This window comes from Rhineura floridana, chromosome 18 (genome assembly GCF_030035675.1).
Source record: "Rhineura floridana isolate rRhiFlo1 chromosome 18, rRhiFlo1.hap2, whole genome shotgun sequence".
NCBI lineage: Eukaryota > Metazoa > Chordata > Lepidosauria > Squamata > Rhineuridae > Rhineura > Rhineura floridana.
Window position 1 is genome coordinate 28,355,548 of NC_084497.1, and position 21,353 is coordinate 28,376,900.

General features: G+C 48.7%; 2 protein-coding genes across 9 annotated transcripts in view; both read left to right on the forward strand.

Annotated features, from left to right (window-relative positions):
- Positions 1-611: 611 nt before the first annotated feature.
- Positions 612-3,345, forward strand: RNF186 (ring finger protein 186). Its single transcript, XM_061601002.1, has one exon. The coding sequence runs from the start codon at positions 1,111-1,113 to the stop codon at positions 2,020-2,022; it is 912 nt and encodes a 303-aa protein (XP_061456986.1). The 5' UTR covers positions 612-1,110; the 3' UTR covers positions 2,023-3,345.
- Positions 3,346-5,101: 1,756 nt separating this feature from the next.
- TMCO4 (transmembrane and coiled-coil domains 4) overlaps positions 5,102-21,353 on the forward strand; it is a 36,067-nt gene continuing 19,815 nt past the window's right edge. The window contains exons 1-9 of one of the 8 annotated variants that reach the window (XM_061601044.1): positions 5,102-5,381; positions 7,611-7,758; positions 9,875-9,948; positions 10,457-10,647; positions 11,608-11,782; positions 14,279-14,306; positions 15,468-15,600; positions 17,373-17,470; positions 18,219-18,362. In XM_061601044.1, coding sequence (XP_061457028.1) covers positions 10,466-10,647; positions 11,608-11,782; positions 14,279-14,306; positions 15,468-15,600; positions 17,373-17,470; positions 18,219-18,362 — 760 coding nt within the window. In that variant the 5' untranslated portion in view covers positions 5,102-5,381; positions 7,611-7,758; positions 9,875-9,948; positions 10,457-10,465. Of the gene's footprint in view, positions 5,382-7,610; positions 7,759-9,874; positions 9,949-10,453; positions 10,648-11,607; positions 11,783-14,278; positions 14,307-15,467; positions 15,601-17,372; positions 17,471-18,218; positions 18,363-21,353 lie in introns of all 8 variants that reach the window. The other 7 variants (XM_061601043.1, XM_061601042.1, XM_061601048.1 and 4 more) reach the window with 7 other exon arrangements.

Genomic DNA, 21,353 nt, shown 5'->3' on the forward strand with positions numbered 1-21,353 from the left:
GTTTTTTACCAAAAGTCAAGCGCGCACATGCAAGCCTCACCGGTATTTCTTTGAATCTGGCAATTTATCACTTTAGGTGATCTCCTTTTCGAAGTCTCCTTCAAGTCATCACCAGGACTTTTAAGATTTTCTAAAAGTGCATTGAGTTTTACAAACAAAAACCGAAGTTATTTGAAATATCAAAAAGAGAGAGGTGTCATTTTGACCCAAATTTGGAATGTGTGTGGAATTTTCCGCTCTGCTGAGAACTATGTCTGTGGATCCCTCCAAACCCTTCTTTTTTTTTTTACAATAATTTTTATTCAAATTTTCATAAAACAAACAAAACAAAGTCATAAAACATTCCAAGACAAAAAACAAAACAAAACAAAAATGATTAAACAAAAAAATAAAATGCTGACTTCCCATTTGTCGCAGATCAGTTATAGGTCTACAATATATAACAATCCTGTCTCTTAAATTATATTATAAAATCACTTTCCTCCAGTAGTTATCTTAATTAATCATCAAATCTCATAAACATTACTTTATTCTTTCCACAAAAAGTCAAAGAGAGGTTTCAATTCTTTAAGAAATATATCTATCAATTTTTCTCCAAATAAACATGTTGATTAATCCATCTCGTTAATAATAATAACAATCTTGTTGTCATAACCATAGTCCAAATAAACGTATCGATTAACCCATCTCAGGATCCCTCCAAACCCTTCTGACTCTCTGAATTTGCTTCCTGCTTGCCTGGAGCGATTTTAAACACTGACGCCACCTTCTCTGCAGTTCTCAAGCGTCCTTCCTAAGTTTTTGTTTTCCAGTTTTACAAAAGAAAGGTTTGCTCTTTTGGACGAGAATTACCCAGTGGTGTTATCAGGCATCATAAAATTCTGTGGCCGTTGGAGTTATTGATTAACGTTGATCCCTCTCTTTTAAAAAAACAAACTACACACACGACGTCACTGCCTTTCCTAGCGCAGGCGGGATATTCGGAGAGCAAACAAAGCCTTCGTTCTGTGTTGACGGGACAAAGCGCCTTTATAAGAGGAGCTGTCAAATCCACAAACACAATTTGCAAGGGCTGCTCTGTCGCCATTGAGGCAACAGCTGTTTTCTCCCATGGAAGGCTCAAGGGATAGTTTAGACATTGAGAATGAAGCTGTCTGTCCGGATGGCGAGATGGACCAGCTAGTGACAGCAAAAGGGAATCCTGCAGAAATGAACCAGCCAGAGTCTTGCAAAGGGCCAACACTCCATATGGACAGTTGTCCAGGATATGCCACAGACTCTGTAGAAGAGGATGGGTCTTGTGGTTCACCTGCCGTGGAAGATCCCAGTCCCAATGCTGCCCAAATAGAAGCTCCAGGAACGGTCCATTCAGCATCTCCAAAGCCAGCCCCTTTGATTGCCGCGGAGCCTTGTAACACCCCGGCCACCGATCTGCACCAGCCGCGTCCGTCCAAAGTCTCGATTGCCGACATGGATTGTCTCATCTGCTGCAACAGGTACAGCGCTTGCCGGCTGCCGAAAGTCCTGGCCTGCCAGCATGCCTTCTGCGCCGTCTGCCTGAAGCTCATCTTGCGGAATGAAGACCACACCTGGATCATCAGCTGCCCGCTCTGCCGAAAAGCCACCGTTGTCTTTGGCGGCCTCATCTGCAGCCTTCGCGACAAAGAGGATGTGGTGGGCCGTCTGGAAGGCCCCGAGCTGGACGCTGCGGTGCCCTGCCCGCCGGACTCTCCTGGCGCGAGCGACGCTAACTGCCGGCCTGTCTCCGGAAACCTCGCCGGCGTAGGGACCAACCGGGCAGCTGCCAAGAGGCTGGTGCTCCTCTTCCTCCTGGCTGCAATTCTCATTGCCCTTGTCCTCCCTTTTATGTACACAGGATTGCTGAAGTGGGCCCTTTGTTTTGTCGTTGTTCTGGGGCTCATCATGTCGGTGGTGCTTTGTTGCAACCCCAGCTGGAGATGTTCCGATCTTTCGCTGCCTTCCTGGAGGAAGAAGGAGAGCCAGGTTGTGTCAGTTGCCTGAAAAGACTGTATAGTTTTCTCGTACGATGGTGGGCCAGGAATCTATGGGCTCTACGAAATGGTAGCTGCTGGAAGCATCCTCTCTGTCTCTCTGGGACCCTGAGCAGGACATCTGTCATCAGCTACTGGAAGAAGGACTCGCAGAGGCGTCTCTGCTTCAGGTCAATGTACAGATCAGTCAGACGGGCCTTGTGGCTGGACAAGAGACCAAGGGCAAGAAGGGAAACGGGTAACGCATTTGCTAAAATGCTCTCTGGTATTTGTGTCCTTTGATGCACAGTCCCTCATGCAGCACGGCAGGAATGTACACACATATGCACACACACTGTTCTCTGTTGATTTTGGTTTGATTTCGTGTTGTCCAGACCAAAAACACACAAAGGGCTTCATTTAAAGATGTGTTGCCCCCAAATGTTCATGACTCTGTTTCAGATCCACAAAATAAAGGCTTGAAAAAGGAGGACCAAGGAGGGTAAGACTGTTAAATGGCTGTTAATCATGTTGGCTAAATGGAACCTCCATGCTCAGATCCTGGCTATCTTTGCTTACTGTTGGGAAGGCAAGCAAGGGGGAGGTTGTTGCCGTCATGTGCGGCTTTGTGAGGCTTCCTCAGAGGCATCTGGCTGGCCATGATGAGAACAAAATGCTGGGCTAGGTACGCCTAGAGCAGGGTTGGAGAACTGCCTCCCCCAAATGTTGCTGGAGTACAAGTCCCACCGTCCCTGACCATTGGTCATGCTGGCCGAGGCTAATGAGAGTTGAAGGTCAGCCACCTGTGGCCTAAATAGATCAAACCAGGGCTTTTCTTGCATCCTTATGAACCACTTAATATGAGTTGCTCATTAATTCCCCCGCTTGTAGTCTTGGCCAGGCTGTCTTTATCTTGTCCAACATACACTTCACAGACAAAATGGAGATTATAATACCTTTTTCTGTGTGCTTGACTACACCAAGTAGGGGAACGTGTCTCCCCTCCAGACGTTCTGGGACTCTACTTCCAGCAACCAGTATGACCAATGGTTAGGGATTAAGAGGGGAGCTGGAGTTCCCATGAGATCTGAAGGGCCACGGGTGCCCCATCCACGGATGACAGGGACCAGGTCTCCCAGTATCATTCAACGTAAAGTGGGCTTGTTCTTGTGCAAAGATTTTGAGGAACAAAGAATCATGTTCTCATAACTCAGCACAAACGCCACTCAGGCTTCCTTGCGAATGACGGCACTTGAAACACTCAGTATTGTCAAAATGTATTGTGTCCAACAAACATTGTTGTTTTTAAGTGTATATATTTAATAGGTTTTGATCTGTATAAAGGTAATTTTTTCTTGGGAGTTTGTGTGTCTCATTTTCTTCCGTGCCCCATCTCTGACAAAGGACTTGTCTTCAAAGGCCATGCACGGTCACAACAAAGAACACTCAGTTACTGCCCGGCTACCTAGCAAGAGTCAAACGGGTCCAATCTCTGTGAAGGAAAATGTTTTCTTCTGTGTTAATCTCTGCCTATTTTGCAGGCATTGTTGAAGGGCATGGAGGCAGAGTGTACAAGGGCTGTTTGCCTGAAGGCAAATTATTGCAGATGGCATTGCCAGCTTCTACGTGAGTCACCACTCCTGCAGACCTAACCCTAACCGCTTGCTAATTTCCATGCTGTAACAAGCTTCATCTGCTGATTCCTGTAGGGTAGGCTGCTGTTAAAGGCATAAGAGCAATCTGGCATAGCTTTCTCCTGGTCAATTGGCAACCGCCCATTGCGGTTCAAAGGCATCCCTCTCAGCTGAATTCTAACAGCACAATCCAGGGGATGGCTACTCAGAAGTGAATCACATTGTGCTCAGTGGTCCATGAAAGCCTATTTAGGATTTTCAGCCTTAGTGATGTGGGCAACAGTAAACTCCACTAACTCTTAGCTATGTTTTCGAGAAACCTGACTGGGCTGAGCCACTGGACTCTGGATTGGCTGGAGGCCTTATATAAACTCCCTGCCATAAGTGAACTCTCAGTCTTTTTAGGGCAGAGGTGAGGAACACTTTTGACTCCATGGTGCCAGATGGTTATCAGGATCAGCTCTGGGGACCAAATTTGATAGGGTGCGTGTGGCCGGCCCCCTGTCAATCACATGGCGTCACGATGTCACGATTGACAGGTGGGTTATCTAACCCACCTGTCAAAATTCCTTGCATGGGGTTCCCAACCACAGCATAAGGGGCATTGCTCCCCTATGTTCAGACAAAGTGGCAATCGGACTGGTAAAGCGCTTCTTTCCACAGAAGGAAACCCACATTCCATAGACTTTCTCCCACAGCCACCAAAGTGAGCAGAATTTAATCTCCGCTCGTCAGCTGACAAAGCTGGAATCCTGCCCTGTTGGTTGCAAGGGTCTTTTCCTTATTGCGAACATGTACCTGTAGCCCCTGGAGAACTGAACCTCAACCACCTGCCCATCAGCTGATGTCACAGGTGATGCTGCCTGATTGACAGGCAGGGGTGCTTTGGGAGAAAATTTGTTTATTTATTTCATTTGTATACCACCCCATAGCTGAAGCTCTCTAGGCAGTTTACAACAATTAAAAACAAATATACAAATTTAAAAACACATTTTTAAAAACAATTTAAATGGCCTCATGGCCCACATTGGACCCCCTGAATTGTATATTTTTCACTGTACAATTTATACCTTTCTAAACACTTGATTGCTTTAATCCCTTGAAAAGAACACGGTGCAACATGTTAATTTGCAAATAAAATTATATATATTTTTTAAAAAGTTTTAAAAATTCAGTTAAACTATTGTTTTTTTTAAAAATCCAGACTTTTGCAATCTTAAACAACCCCCTCTCGACTCGCTTCGCCAAAATTAGATGCAAATTGCTTGTATGCTTAACAACGCCCCACCCACCTCCAAATTAAACTATTTCAAGGCAAGTCAGCAGTTTAAGACCACAGTTCAGATAACACCTTCCTCAATTCGCTACGAGGTTTGCGCAGCCTCCCACTTCCCCTGCGCTGCTTACGCCGCTCCCCTGCCGGAACTCCTCTTTCAGACTCGCTCTTTCCCGTAGTTGTCGGCGTAACGTGGGCCTATGCCGGCTTTTCCAAGCCTCGGGCTGGAGTGACTGCTCAGGCGGGAACGAGTCGGTGGCCGGGTGCGGCCGTTTCCATCTCCAGGACGGCCAGGTGGGGCTTTGTCGTGTCGGGGCGAGGTGGAGAGAAGGGAATTTAGAAGGGGCGGCGCGCTCCCTCATTAGAAATTTAAGATATGGGGGAGGACCTTTCTGCCCCCACCGCCAAATTTCCTTCCCTCAGTATTAGGGAAAAGGAGGAAGTGGGGGATAAAGAAAAGGCAGTGGAAGTGGACTTCAGGTGAGATTTACTTATTGTATTTTGGGGTAGGGACTAATAATAATAAATGATAAATAATAATAATTGTGCTCCCCCTGTTGCAAGTCATTCAGTTCAAGACTTGGAGGGTGCTGGTGTAAATGCAAACACTGCAGCTCCCAGTCCATTGACCCAAAGGGATAGTAAGCGGCTATAAAGGTCAGTAGGTCTGTCAGTGGTCCACTCTTTGCAGCTTCCCAATTTTAAAAAACCAAAAGGATGTGACTAGTCCCTCTTGAGCATCCCGCTGTGGTTGTGATAAGCCCCTTGACTGCCGCCCTCCTTGTTTTTCCGCTGCTGATGTTAAGAGACAGCTGGACAGTTTGAAAACAATCTTTTAAAATAAAATGGAAGGATAGATATGAACAGAATGGTTTGTCCACTTGGAGGGGGTCTGCAACCTTTCAACGCATCGCATCATATAGGGGCTTCTAAACACTACTGTTCTTGCACCCAGAATTAGTGCCTCAGAGCCTCCCTCCCTCCAAGGACTCATTTTACCTGCTGTAAAGCTGAAATCCCACATGCATTTTAATGCACTGTAATGATAACTTCAGTTAGGCAGGCTCCCGCCCTTTGGGGAATTTTAACATTTCTCCCACTCTAAATGTCACTGCACCTGCAGGCCCGGGAGAAGAGAATCCTTTGCTCTAGACCCGATTCATAATGCTTTGCAGTGAGTCAGAGATGCAACCCCATCACTAAATGGTTGGCGATGGTGTTTAACCTCCCCTCCTTTTCTCTTCTGCCTTGGCACCCTCACCCCCTGCATCGCTGCTATTTCCCTCAGCCGGGGGTTCCGAAACGGTGGTCTGCAAACCACTGGTCCGTGAGGTTCATTCAAGTGGTCCCCGGAGGCATGTCTGTGAAGAGCACTCGGCGTTTGAATTCCGTGGAGTGCCGTGGAACTCAAACTGCATAAGATAAAACACCAACCTAAGAAATAGACCCCCAGCAATTTTCTAGTGGTCTGTAGATGGAAAAGTTGAGAACTACTGTGAAACTGATGAGGTCAGAGGAAAGCATTGTCAATTGCAATTAAGCCTGAAGTTTTAAAAAGAATTAAGGTATAGCAGGGAGAGAGGACCTCAAGCCTGGGTGCCAAATGCCATCTAGCTCAGTACTGTCTACTACACTGACTGGAGCCTGGGACCTTCTACATGCAAAGCAGATGTTCCACCACCTAACCTATGGCCCTTCCCACCTTTCATGTGGCTGGAATGTAGCCTACTGTATAAAGCTAAGAATCACCCACACACAGACTACTTGAAAACTGCTGAGGCTCTTGGTGGGCCACTGAAATGAATTTGTCATGCAGCTAGTCCCTATTGATTTATACTGCAGTTGCAAGGCAGCTTCTTGATAGTCCATTTATTTTCTGCCAGCGATACGATGAACAGACCGGGGAGTTTATAATTTGCTGAGTTGAAAGTGAACGTAAGAACTTTAGAAGAGCCTGACTGCTGGATCAGGCCAGTGGCCTTCTGGTCCGGCATCCTGTTCACCCAGTGGCCAACCAGATGCCCCAAAGGGAAGCCCGCAAGCAGGACCGGAGCGCAAGAGCAACTCTCCCCTCCTGCGGTTTCCTGCAGCTGGTATTCCAAAGCCAGCCATTGATAGCTTTATCTTCCATGTATTTGTCTAACCCTCTTTGAAAGCCACTTCACAGGAGGGGGGATGCAGTCCTGTGCTAAACCTTGACACGAAAACTTGTCCCAAGAGTCACTTCAAAATTGTTTGGCAGAAGGTGGAAAATAGAGACGGGGGGGGGAAGAGTTTTAGCAAGCTCTCAAAGTCAGTCTGAAGTCCTTGCACAAGGTTCCCTCTGTTTGGATTTGATGCGGTAAAGGGGTGTGTGCACACACAGACGAGATTGTGAGGTGTGTGTTTTTACTGTTGCCAGTGTTTACATTATCAAGACGCACAGATTGTGAACTGTCCTTCAAGGTAATGTCAAGAACTGGGAGGTCATTTTAAAAACAAATGAGCCGAGAGAGAGAGAGAATGAAAATAAACAAAACCTTTAGGAGCTTGCTGGAAGCCTAAGGTCACCTCTTTCCAGGAAGTAAACTGGTTGATCTGTAAGGATATTTGGGAGAACACACCATGGACCACTGTGCACCGGTGAGGAGCCAGGTGTTGAGAGATTAAGATGTACAGAAAAAAAGAGAGAGGAAAGCAAAAGTCAGCCAAGGAACCTGTCTTCTGCAGGAACAGACTATTGATCCATCTAGCTCAGTACTGTCTACACTGACTGGCAGCAGCTCTTCAGGGTTTCAGATGGGGAGGCTCTCCCAGCCCTACCTTGAGATGCTGCCGGAGATTGAACCGGGGACCTTCTGCATGCAAAGGAGCTGAGGTACGGCTCTCCCCATACTAAAGGGAGTGTATCAGCCAGGCTTGTTATGTGTCTGGGTCACCTCTGGCGAGTGGGGAGATCGCCTCTAGGCAACCATATAAAGAAACTGTCTGTAAATTGGAAAAGAGAGTTCATACATGCGCACACCCACTCTAGGCTCGGCTGCCCATGGGCAAGTTTTAGCCAAGAAGTTGAGCTAGAACCAGTCAACGTGTTCAACGATGGCTGCTGCAGCCCTCATTGACTGAAACTAGAACCTGTTTTTATCAGGGCCATGTGGATAAGGCCCCAGGCATATGTCAGAGAGAACATTCTGTCCATTTACCCCCCTGCTCAATCCAGAGAGTAATTTGGTTTTATTATTTTCTTCCTTTTGTGGACTTTGCAAAATGTGCGGTTTCCACAGAAACGGGCCAGGGACGCACGGGGGAGTGATCCTCTGAGTGCGTGGACCACCACGTGGGCCACACTGATGGCCACGTCGGCCATGGAGCCTTGTGGGTTGACCAAGGTGTCTGTCCTGGGAATGTGAAGCTGGTCCTATTCCAAGATGTGGCTGCGTCACCCGATTTGCGGCGTGCTATAATTAGAAAGCGAGGGTCCAATGTTTTCCTTCGTCTGGTGGGTTGGTGGCATTGTACAAAAGAAAAGGAGATGGGCAGCTGCCTTGCACCAAGTCAGACCTTTGGTCCATCTCACGCAGTATTGTCTACACTGACTAGCAGCAGCTCTGCAACATTTCAGGCAAGGAGTCCCTCCCAGCCCTTTCTGGAGATGCCAATGGGGATTGAACCTGGGACCTTCTGCATGCAAAGCAGGTGCTCTGCCACTGAGCTATGGCCCCTTCCCTGATGTTTTCCATACAACCCATTTCCTTCTTAAGAGGGAAAGATAGACTGGGCTGGGCTATGCATGCTCTACATCAGCAGTTTTCAAAATCTCTGCCTGCAGGGAGCTCTTTCCACACCACCTTGTCGGCCAAGACACTTCTCCCTCAGAATTCATAGATTTGGAGAGGGTTGGTTGACAAGCACCGCCAATCCAGAACTAGGGGATCCCCCACAGATTGCCATCTGGCCTCTGCTTGGCGAGACCACCTCCCCTCTAAAGCCATTGGTTCCATGGTCAAACCGCTCCTGCATCAAGATCAGGATGATGATGATGATTATTGATGATGATATTAACATTATTATCAATATCATTTTACCTGTCTTTCACCTAGAGGTCCAGGGCAGATTACAACAATTTTAAAATACGGCATTTAAAAAATTAAGAACAACCAAAACCTTACCTCCTATAAGTTAATTTGATGTAGGCCCCCGTACACTATACGTTTCAAGCACTATAATGCCACTTTAAATTGTCACAGCTTCCCCAAAAGAATCCTGGGAGCTGTCATTGGTGAATGGCGCTGAGAACTCTGGGAAGGGGAATTGGGGGTCTCCTCGCAATTCTTGGCAAACTACAGTTCCCAGGATTCTTTGGGGGAAGCCATGCCTGTTTATAAAGTGATGTCATAGTGCTCTAAATGTATTGTGCAGATGGAGCCCTAATCTCTGCCGTCTAACCAGTCTTTTTTTTTTTTTTTATGAAAAGAAGTTTATGGACAGTTTTAAAACAATCAATGTACAACATACCATTACAGGCCCTGCAATCCCTTGGCAATAAGGATACGGAAATTGTGACGTGCAGGTGCCCAGCTGCACTTTTGAGACTGTCACAGCCCAGCACGCCAGGTTTATGTTAATACAGGTCACACCCGCGCTGTACATTTGTAATGCTAATTATACCACTTTTGGAGGATCCCGAGGAACTTGTTAAGAGTGCTGACCTCACAGGGCTATAATTCCCGGCACCCTTAACAAACAACAGTTGCCAGGGTTCTCCACGACTGATACAACAGTGTTTTAGAAGTGTGGGGTAGAGGTGACCACAGATTCCTGTTAAATCAGAAAGCCCCTCCAAAGCAAGTCTCATGTACAAATCAGCAGCTCCTAATCCCAGTAAGATTAGCATTTTCTTTTTTTTAAATTACAATTTCATTAAGAAGAAAAATGAAGGGAAAGGAAGAAAGAACCTGTCACCTAACATTAACACATCTATACTTTAATTTTAGCGTGCACATATAGATCGATATATGCCATCCAAATGTCCACATATACATCCGGACAAAGTTGCTGTTTATAGAAGGTACGCTCAACTATAGCAAGGGTGTTTAGGTCATAAAACTATTGCATCATGTGTGTGTGTACTGCCCTCAAGTCGATTCCAACTTATGGCAACCCTACGAATAGGGTTTTCATGAGGCTGAGAGGCAGTGACTGGCCCAAGGTCACCCAGTGAGCTTCAGGGCTGTGTGGGGATTCGAACCCTGGTCTCCCAGGTTGTAGTCCAACACCTTAACCACTACGCCACACTGGCTCTCTAGTTGGCGGGTATTTGTCTTTCCAGGCTTGAAGTACAAGTCGCTTAGAGACCATTAGGGCACATGAAGTCCATTCTTGTTGCCCTGCCGTTAATCCCCGTATAACCAGAATGTAATTTAAAAGTACATGGACAGCCACAAAATTCAAAGATTTTGCCAGTGCCAGGTTCTCACCCAGCATTCTCAAATGCATCAGGTTGCACATGCCCCCGTAGGGCTCTTCATACATTCTTCCTCTTGCTTATTCCCAATATATCTCTGTGTTTCCAGCAGCTGGTGAAAATGGCGGCCAACCACCCGCACCACTGGAGGCCCTGGGGAAAGGGGTCGCCGCGTCAGCAGCAGCCGGAAAGAGAGGAGCCGTCTGAATGTGTGGGCCGGCAGCTGGGCGAGCCGGGGAAGTTTGCCTATGCGGCTCTCTGCGCAGTATCTTTGGCCTCGCTGTTTCCTGAGGAAGAGGAAAAGTAAGTCCTTTGGCGTAGACAAGAATCCAAGCTTTGGTCTGGTTTGTGCTCGTTGCCCCAGAGAATGTGCCCAGGCGCCATAATTCAGGGGTTGCCAGCATGGTGCCTTTCAGAAGATGACAGTCCACAACTCCCATGTGTCTCTGGCTGGGAATGATGGGTGTTGTAGTTTACAGTACCGGGAGGGCACCACGGGTGGGTGGCTTTGAGCCAACCAGCATCCCTCTGCTTAACCTTCCTCACAGGGCTGTTATGAAGATAATGAGGGGAGGAGAACCCTCGTGCGTCACCTTGAACTCCTAAGAGGAAAAGCAGGATAAATATATACATTTTAAAAGGCTGACCTTGGCCTAGCAATGGGTGAAGGTGCTGTGCGTGAAGGATATCCCGGACTTTTCACGGCATCTCTGGGTAGAGCTGGGAAAGGCCGGTATTTGAGACCTTGGAGAGCTGCTGCCAGTCTGTGCTGGTAATACTGAGGTAGATGGTCTAAGGCAGCTTGTTAGGGAAAGGGCCATAGATCAGTGATAGAGCATCTGCTTTGCGATGCGGAAGGTCTCCGGTTCAATCCCCAATGGCAGCATCTCCAAGAAGGGCTGGGACTGTCCCCTGTCTGAAACCCTGGGGAGCTGCTGCCGGTCAGTGTAGGCAGTGCTGAGCTAGGTGAACCAAAGCTCTGACTCAGTATATAAGGCAGCTTATACAGTCCTGATCTTGCAAATGCTCTGACACGCGTTAAGATCCTGCGGCAGCTGGTTTCCCAGTCATGATCTCCGTGCATTGGTGTGTTCGCCAAGATCTCCTGACCACTTCTAAGCAGTCCACAGGCAGTGGATTTTTTTAGAAAAAAAGAGAGAGAGAGAAGAAAAAAGTGATGGCAGTGTGACTTAGTTTCCCCAATGGCTAATGGTGACAGTCCCCCTGGCTTCCGCTGTTTGTTTTGTGTTTTTTCTGTTGAAGGTCATACAGGACAGGATTTGTCCAGAGCCTGGTGAAATGGCTCGAGCTCTCGGACGCCGTTCTTCCTGCCATGCTGGCGTTCACCGGCGGCTTGGGAGGCGAAGGGACGGAGACCTTTGCTCGGATCCTTTTGAAGGAGCCGCTTGTGGAAGAGGAGCCCAGCGTCATCACGCAGGCAAGCTGACTCCATTTCTCTCTTCTCCGCTTCGCACCAGCTTTGTAAATAAAGTTACTCCGAGCCGGTCTGCCTGGCCCTGTAAGCCTCTCTGCCTGGCCCTCGGGACTCCTCACGCCATGTCTTCTCCCCTGGCTTTGCTTCCTGTGCTGCTTGAGTCTTTTTTCCTGGCTGGTACATGTCCTTGAGCTCCGATACTGCTTGCCTGGATAGAGTGGGGCATGTGCGAAAGAGAGTTTGTGTAGAAACGAGCTGCTGTAACTATGGTAAAATTTACCTTTGTTGCCAAGTTTTGCCTCTGGCCCTGCTCACTACTGGCATGTGGCCCCCGGCAAGTTGCCCAGAAGGGGACATGGCCCTCGGGCTGGGAAACGTTTTCTCCACCCCCCCTGCTCTGGAGCAACAGACGACAAATCCTCTCCGTCCTCCGAGTGACGGCACTTCTGATATTTGAAAGGTGCTGCCGTGCCTCTCCTTCGTTTCTCTCCCCCAGGCAAAACATACCCAGCTTTTTCAATTGTTCCTCAGAGGCCTCGGTTTATCACCATCCTGGCTGCCCTTCTCTGGACATGCTCCAGTTTGTCGATGTCAGCATGGCCCCTAGAACTGGACACAGCCCTCCAGAGGCGACACCTATCCAGCATAAAACATAGTGGGCCTATTTCTTCCTGTGATCTAGGCACTATGGCAACCTAAGATTGCATTGTAGCAGGTGGTGGGGACCTGTGGCCCTCCAGATGTTGCTGGACCCCAGCTCCCATCATCCCTAACCGTCGGCCATGCTGGCTGATCGGGGGAGGAGATTGGACTCCAACAACATCTGGGAGGGCCCATGGGTCCCCATCCCTGAACTAGACCATCACTTGTCTTTACTGCCCCAGCTATCCATCACAAATCTGACCATCACTTGCCTTTACTGCCCCTGCTACCCTCCATCACAAATCTGACCATCACTTGCCATTACTTCCCCTCACTACCTCAATTCCAAGTTTCCCTTCTTTCAGTGCTGGGGTGGGGAACCTGTGGCCCTCCAGATGTTACTGGACCCCAGTTCCCATAGCCCCTAACCATTGGCCATGCTGGCTGGGGCTGTTGTTGGTACCTAGAGTTCAACAACATCTGGAGGGCACCAGGTTTCTCAGGTCTGCATTGGTCCTTTTTAAGAGAAAAGGCTGGGTTGGTTTTGAGCCTGTTCAGTGTTTGCTTTTGTGTTTCCCCTCCATCGATACGCTTTGCTGATGACCCCTTTGGTCAAACCTCTCCTCTCTCTCTTGTATCCACTCCGCAGGAGCGTCTCTCTCTAAATATTGTCTCTGGGCTGAGGCTTATCTCGCCCTTCCCGCTAACTTCTTAGTCTGCAGCTCGGGGGTCACAGTCTAGTGTCAGCAGACGAGTTTAGGAGCTCGGCTAGTGGGCGGGATGTTCCTCTTTCCCCCAAGTTGGAGTCTTGGGGGAGAGGTCCACGAATCAAGGAAGCGGGGGCAAAATCTGAAGAGGCAGCTTGGCGACAGAGTGAGGATAGCTTGCAACCTGACGGGGTTAAGCAAAAATCACCAAGGGGCTGTCTTCCAACAGGTGTGATGGTAAAACAGAACCTCCATCTTCAGAGGCAGTATACCCCTGATATCCTGGGGACAAGCTGGGGGCGGCCATTGCCTTCATTGCTCTGCTGTTGAGTTTCCCCACAGGCCTCTGGCTGGCCGTCATTAGAACCAAGGGGCTGAAGTAGATGGCCGCACCTCGGCCTGATTCGGAAAGGTGTCTGCCATTGCGAGGAGGGAGGACTGGTCCATATGGCCTTATCTGCATGCGGCGGCTGTTGTGCGCAGAGGAGGGTCCCACTGCAAACGCAGGAAAGTCAGTGCATCGGGCAAATCTCAGGGGACAGCCTGTGGGAGGTATTACAACATAAGAGCCCTGCTAGGTCAGGCCAAAGGAGGCCCATCCAGTCCAGCACCCTGTTCTCACAGTGGCCAGCCAGATGCTCCAAAGGGAAGCCCACAAGCAGGACCTGGGGGCAAGAGCGCTCTCGCCACTCATGGCCCGCAGCAACAGGCATCCAGAGGGATCCTGTTTCTGACACTGGAGACAGAACATGGCCATCTTGGCTAGTAGCCATTGACGGCCTACATGAATTTGTTTAACCCCCTTTTAAAGCCATCCAAGTTGGTGGCCATCACTGCCTCTTGCGGCAACAAGTCCCACAGTTTTAACTCTGCACAGTATCCAACTGAGTCCTTCTCAGCGTAGACCCATTGAAATGAATGGGCCCGAGTTGGTCACGTCCATTAATTTCAGTGGGTCTGCTGTTTGTCAGAGAATTTAACAGTTGCTGTCTGCAGAGGACACGGTGTGCCAGGAAATCAATTGCAAAGATCAACTAAGTTTTAAACTGGTGTGTGTGTGTGTGAGCGAGAGAGAGAGTTCAGAATCCTTCACTTAATGGTTTTCCTTTTAAATATGTCTCATTTCCCCCCTCTTTCGTTTTTGTTTTAGGATCTTGTGTCGTTTTCTCTCAAGGATGGTAAGTGAGATTTCAGTGTTGTTTTCCCCCTTCTTCTTTATGTGTCTTTATCAAAAATATAGCTGTTTAAATCCAATATTGATTTTTTTTAAGTCTCTGATATCTGATATCGTAATGTATTATCCAACTGGCCAGATCTCTTAGAGATCTGCAATATTTTTGCTGATATGCAATAAAATAAAATGGATTTTTCCTCTTGCATTAAAATGCCATGTAGAAAAACCCTCTAAAATGGGAAAAGACATAACAAATTGGGGGGAAATGAAATATTGTGTAGGTCTGCTTTGCTGCACAGCTTGGGATAAGGTCTAAAGCCCAAAAGGGAAGCCAGATAACATTCATGGGGTTCTACACAATGCTGTTCAGAGCAGACCCATTGCTCGTAACAGAAATGACTGACTAACTTCTGGGAGGAAGTTAGGGAGGAAATCCCTGCAGGAGCCCAGGGCGGCGAACAAAAGCACTAAAAACTTTAAAACATCATAAAAACAAACTTTAAAACACATTAAAACAAAACATCTTTAAAAACGTTTCTTAAAAAGAGTTTTCAAAACATCTTCTAAGATTAAAAATATTTTTAAAAAAAGAAGGTTTAAGAACATCTTAAAAAGCAGTTCCAACACAGACGCAGACTGGGATAGGTCTCAACTTAAAAGGCTTGGGCGCCGAAAAGATAGCAGAGATGGCGCCTGTCTAATATTCAAGGGGAGGGAATTCCGCAGGGTAGGGGCCGCCACACTAAAGGTCCGCTTCCTATGTTGTTCAGAATGGACCTCCTGATAAGACGGTATCTCCCATCAATCACCTGATGACGTTGTGACATCAGGTGACCTGTTTTTGCCTGTGTGGTTTGCAGTCAACCAGCTCTGCTGATTCTCGGTGCCTGCAAACACTCTTTCAGGCCCACCATGTCTTTACCTGTCACACACCTGGCGTCAAGTGTGGGACAGGTGGGCGTGGCTCGGCCAGAACTGGAGATTTCCCCATCTCTGCCTTAAAGAAAGAGTGGGTAGAATTGCAAGGGAAGGTGTCAATAAGTGTAAGAGGTCCAGCCAGCTGGGTAATAGATTATGGAGAAATTATATCCTATCAGACAGAGAGTGACGACAGGCCACATTTGATTTCCATCTCCTTCGTCTCTGCTGTTTCCCTGCATTTCAGGCTCCTACGATGCCCGTACGAGGGTGCTCCTCTCTCATGTCACCTGGTTGCTGAGGATCCCCTTGGCGGAACTGGAGGCATCCGAGGAATGTCTCCTTGAATGCCTGAAGGAGGAGGAAGAGCAGGAATCGGAGTAAGGCATTTTCCCCGCAGATGCTTCCATAGTTTTCCTTTTAAAGTGTTTTCATGCAGGCGTTGCGTCCGTGACAAAGACATAAATGGTCGTGTGCACAGAGAAACGTGTTTTACAGTACATATTAAATATCTCCTTAGTCCCTGTAAATAGAGGGGATAGCTTTGTTTAATAATAATAATTTAAAAAACACCGTCTTGGTTTTTAGCACAAGGGAGATGTGTGGAAAGAGACCGTAGCATGGTGGCAGAGCACCTGCTTGGCATGCAGAAGGTCCCATGTGCAATCCCCAACATCTCTAGGTAGGGCCGAGAGAGATCCCTGCCTGAAAACCTGTAGAGCCGCTGCCAGTCAGTGTAGACCAGCGGTTCCCAAATGTTTTTCCTCGTGGATCACTTGAAAATTGTTCAAGATCTTGGTGGGCCACTTTAAGCGATTTTAATCCCACAGAATCCAGGCTGTAACGCAACAGAACACCGTATAAGTAATTAAAAAGCAATGCAGACACAGTGCCATCTCCCATCTCCAGAAATCCACTGACATGGAGCCCCGGAACGAAGCTTGCGGACCACGTGGTCCGCAGACCACAACTAGGGAACCTTTGATGTCTCCAGTACCAAGCTAGATGGAACAATGATCTGACTCAGTGGAAGGCAGATTCCTGCATTAAGGCAAGAGAGCATAGCTCAGTGGTAGAGCGTCTGAGTCGCAGGTTCGATCCCTGGCATTTCCAGTTAGAAGGATCGGATAGGAGGTGATGGGGGGGGGAATGAGTAGAGCAACCAAGGCAAACATTACTTTTGTACAGTAGGGTAGATTCTGCACACGGACGTGCACATCCCTCTCTCTCCATGCCTGCGATAAGGCAGCTGTTCTGTTTTCCTCTATAACTCCAGTTGTGAATAGCAATAGGTATTCTGGTAGAGCACCCCCCTTTTAAATATGCACCTCTAATTGCTAAATGGGGCTAGCAGCTGGGATGCCAAACTCTTCAATCCCTCTGAAAGCTGACGCAGCTCAGAGACCCGAGTTCGAATTTTGCCTGCGCTATGATCTCGCTAGATGACTTTAGGAAGCTGCCGTCTCTGGGCCTTGTTTCTGCCCGCCCCCGATCCATCTGCTGTACAAGGATAGTAATAATACAGGTCTACCTTGCAAGACTGTTGCAAGGATTGCAACCGAATCGTCTGTAAGAAGTGCTTCAAACATCCTAGAGCGCAGTATAAATGCTCACTTATTATCAAGCAAAGTTGGAAGCTCTCTCATGCCCCTCCAGGTGAGCAGAAAGCTCTCTGGGGATTTGTAAACCCCTTTGCACACTGGGAAGGGCTAGAGAGCCCTTTGCCTTGGAGGCCTCTCAAACCTTGCTCCATCAGAATTATGGGCCCTATTAAAAATCAGTTGCCGGCCAGAGATGTAGGGCGTTAACTAAAATAAATAATTGTTTAACGTGTTGTTATGGGTCTCGGTGGTGCTTCTGGTAAATTGCCTGTGTACATATTTTAATAGCTACTGTTTTCATTATACAAGCTGCCAAAGAACTGGGATGGATTTTCTAGGTAAGTATGGCTGATGCTGCTTTTTAAAGGATTATTATTATAAATTCTGGTTCCGTTATCGGCCATTTTTAAAATGGCATTGTGGGTAATCTTTGCTCTAGGGGCATATGCGGGAAATGACGGGTGCTTCGTGCAAAGAGAGCATGAAATGTGTTTTGGGGGGCATATTATCTGTTGAAAATTTCATGCGTGTGTCTTCTCCACCCCACCCAGAACGGCAGCGGCTGCGCGGAGGAAGAAGGAGAAAAAGAAGAGGCTGAAGAGGTACCTGCTGATCGGCTTGGCGACTGTTGGCGGCGGGACAGTGATTGGTGAGTGAAGCTTCTCACCTTGCTGTGAACATGTTTCTCCAGAGCAGGGATGGGGACCTGGTGTGCCCTCTAGATGGTGCAGGATTCCATCAGTCCTGGTCAGCATGGTCAGTGGTCAAGGATGATAATTGTGGAGTCCAGTGACATCTGGGAGGTGCACAGGTTCCCTAACCCTGCATGAAAAGGAGGCAGAGTTGTGATGGAGGTAGCTAGAGGCAAAAGGCAAGTGATGGTCAGCTTTGTGATGCAACTAGCTAGGGGCAGTAAAGGCAAGTGATGGTCGCTTTTGCTGCCGCAGAGGGTGGGGAAGCATTTTCCAGCCTGAGGACCACGTTCCCTTCATTGGGAACCTCCCGGGGGCCATGTGCCAGTGGTGGGCAGGAACCAGAGTCAAATGTGGGTGGATCAGTGGGTGTGACCCTTACCTTGTACAGTCGGCCACTCTCTAGCCATGCAAAAGCCAGAGGATTCTTGCATGCACATGCCTCTCTTCAGCCTTCATCAAGGCAAGCAAGAGAGCATGATGACACTTGGAGGACACATTCCTTCCAAACGAAAAACACTCAAGGAGAGTGCGGAGCAGGGCAGTTGAGGGGTATAACCTGGGGATAGAGGGTGTGCCCTGGTTAGGGGTATTTCCTGGGGGGAGTCCCAAGGGCCAGGCAGAGAGCGCTGGAGGGCTTTGGCCCGGGCCTGAGTTTTCCCGCAACCTGGTGCCAAAGGTTGAAACGGCATTCCTCCCTTTTAGGTCTGACGGGGGGCCTGGCCGCCCCTCTGGTGGCAAGTGGAGCTACAGCGATCATTGGCAGCGCTGGCGTGGCTGCCCTGAGCTCGGTGACTGGGATGGCTGTCATGGGGTCACTCTTTGGGGCTGCGGGAGCCGGGCTCACTGGTAAGTTGCCGCGTTGGGGGCTCCTAGGCTCAGGCTAAACCTCTCCTGTCCTACACAACTGGCCCTCTAAGCGGGAAGCAACTGCATGCATGCATTTATACTGGCTCATGACCCGCCCTTCAGTGCACAGCCGTTCCCAGTGTGGCGCGCACAGAAACTATAAAAGAAGGCCGTAACTTGGTGGCAGAGCGCCTGCTTTGCGTACTGGTTCAGCCCCCAACAGCATCTCCAAGTAGGGCTTGGATAGACTGCAGGCCTGAAACTTTGGAGAGCCGCTGCCAGTCAGTGTAGACAATACTGAGCTACATGGACTAAAGGTTTGGCTCAGTGTAAGGCAGTTTTTTGTGCTCCTGTTTCTTAAGGGAAGGGGCTGCATCTCAGTGGCATCTGCTTTGGATGCAGAAGGCCCTGGGTTCAACCCCCAATGACATCTGGGATAAGACTCCCTTTCTGAAATTTTGGATGGCTGGCGCCAATCAGTGTTGAACGCAGGGGTGGGGGAACCAGGAGGCCACAGGCGGGGGGTGGGGGGGGAGAGGCGCCAGAGCGGGTAGGGCCTCTGAATCCGACCGCTGGGAATCCCAAATGGGGAAGTTGCTCTTGCGCTCGGGTCCTGGTTGCGGGCTTCCCTTTGGGGCATCTGGTGGCCACTGGAGGACAGGAGGCTGGACTAGATCTGGGCCCCCTATGGCCTGATCCTGCAGCCGGGCTCTGCTGATACTCTAAGAGATCCTGAGTATATGCGCTCTTCTTAATACAGAGCCATGCAGCAAAACAAAGCACCCCTTCCAATCTGAAGCTAGTCCGCTGCTGATCTAAGGCAGTGCTACTGGATAAATTGGTGGGGCAAGGCAACCCCCCCCAAGCGCCCAACCCCGCCCCCCGGCCGTACCCTGCCCTACGCACCAGCCAAAGATACATAGAACAAACAGAGCAACCCTGTGTCCACAGCCTCTACGTCAACAGAAGATACGGTCCCAAATGGCACCAACGGAGCCACAGTCCGGTCCCTATCTTGATATACCCGGTGACCACGGACACAGGATTGTCCCCCCGTTGTTTATTTTTAAGTGCGTTCGGTTGGAATGTGACTTCTTTTTGCAACCCTAATATTGCTAGTTCAGCCTTTCAGATTGTTGCACAAATGTCAGAACTGAGAAAACTGGGAAGGCTTCGCGAGATGAGGCAGAAAATAACAGTGAGACGGGCCTTCACTAAATAGTAGAGTGCCTGCCTGCCACACAGAAGGTTCCAGGTTCGCTCCCCAATGACATCTCCTTCCTGAAACCCCAGAGAGCTGCTGCCAGTCAGAGTGGACAGTACTGAGCTGATTGGACCACTGGTCTGACTCAGTGTAAGGCTGCTGCCTGTTTATGGATACCTGGCAGCTTAACCAGCAAATTGATACAGGCGATACTCTTTTAAATTCCCCTCCCCTTTTAGAACCCGGACCCAGGTTCTCTTTCTGAAGTGCAGCTGCATTGAAAGAGAACGTTTTATGTGAGTGGGGAAGGATGGACTTAAATAGAGGTTTTATTTCTTAATTGAGCTTCCTGTTTTAAAAATGACCTGCGTGGGTGTTTTATTGTAATTGGGTTGTCATTAATCTCCCCGTTTCCCTGGTGCATGAAACACACACACACACACTCTGGATTGTATCCAAAGCTGCCACTTGACATGTAATCTTTTTAAGCAAAAAGTCTGGATGCCTCTGCTTGCAGTGAGACAAATTTGTGTTTGCTTTCCGGGGTTGATCAAATGTCTTTTATGGGGAACTGACGTCCCAGTGTACTTTCCACCAAGGCAGTAAACTCCCTGACCCAGTAAACCTACCTTTCCCCAACCCAGAGCCTTCCAGATGTTGTAAGACTCTCAACTCCCATTACTCCCAGCCCGCATGCTCAATGGTTGTGGATGACGGTGGGAATTGGGAGTCTAGCAACATCTGGAAGACTAGAAGATTATCCATCCCCACATTAAAAGAAGGCAGAGTTGTGATGGAGGTAGCTAGGGGCAGTAAAGGCAAGTGACAGTCTAGTTCAGATATGAGTTGTGATGGAGGTAGCTAGGGGCAGTAAAGGCAAGTGACGGTCTAGTTCAGATATGAGGGACCTGTCCTCTCCAGATGGGCTCCCTACTCTCATCAGCCCCAGCCAGCATGGGCAGTGGTATATAATGCTGCTTATTTATCATTGTATAATTGGATCAATGCTTTTGCAACCACCCGTATGGACCCCTGCAGTGCACTTTATGTGGGGCTGCCCTTGAAGATGGTCCGCAAGCTGCATTGGAAGCTACCTTGTATCAAGTCTAGTAGGTTTTGTTTCTGACATGTAAAACCCCCATATGTTTCCGGACCCAGTTATCTGGGGGGAGTGTCTCTCTCCTTAGCAATTGGCTGGTGGCCGCAGGAAGCCATGCTGGTGGGGCCAGCCCTATTGGAAGGCTCTGGGTCTCTGATCTGTCAAAGGGCTTCCTTGGTCATAAGAGCACAAGGAGAGCGCTGCTGCTGGATCAGGCCAAACAGAGCACATCTAGTCCAGCACCCTGTTCTGACAGTGGCCAACCAGGTGCCCCAATGGGAAGCCCCCAAGCTGGACCCAAGTGCAACAGCAGCTCACTTCCCACTTGCGATTTCCAGCAACTGGTATGCCCAGGTATGTTACCTCTGATGGTGGAGGAAGAATACAGGCATTGTGGCTAGTGGCCACTGATAGCCATACCCTCTGTGACTTAGATAGCCTTAGCCTCGCTGACTAGAACCTCGGTTATGGAACACTCTCCCCTTGGAAGGAAGCTGAGGCAGACAGGAGTTGTCGTCTGAAGCATCTGGAAGGCACTGGGTTGGGGAATGTTTAGAGGAAGCTGCTTGAGAGAGAGCCTCACAACGCTAAGGTGGGGAAAAATGGATCGATTTGACAGATGGCGGATTTGGTTGGTGTCAAGTTTAATGTTTGTTTCTGCATCTTACCGTTGAGCAATCCGCCCTGG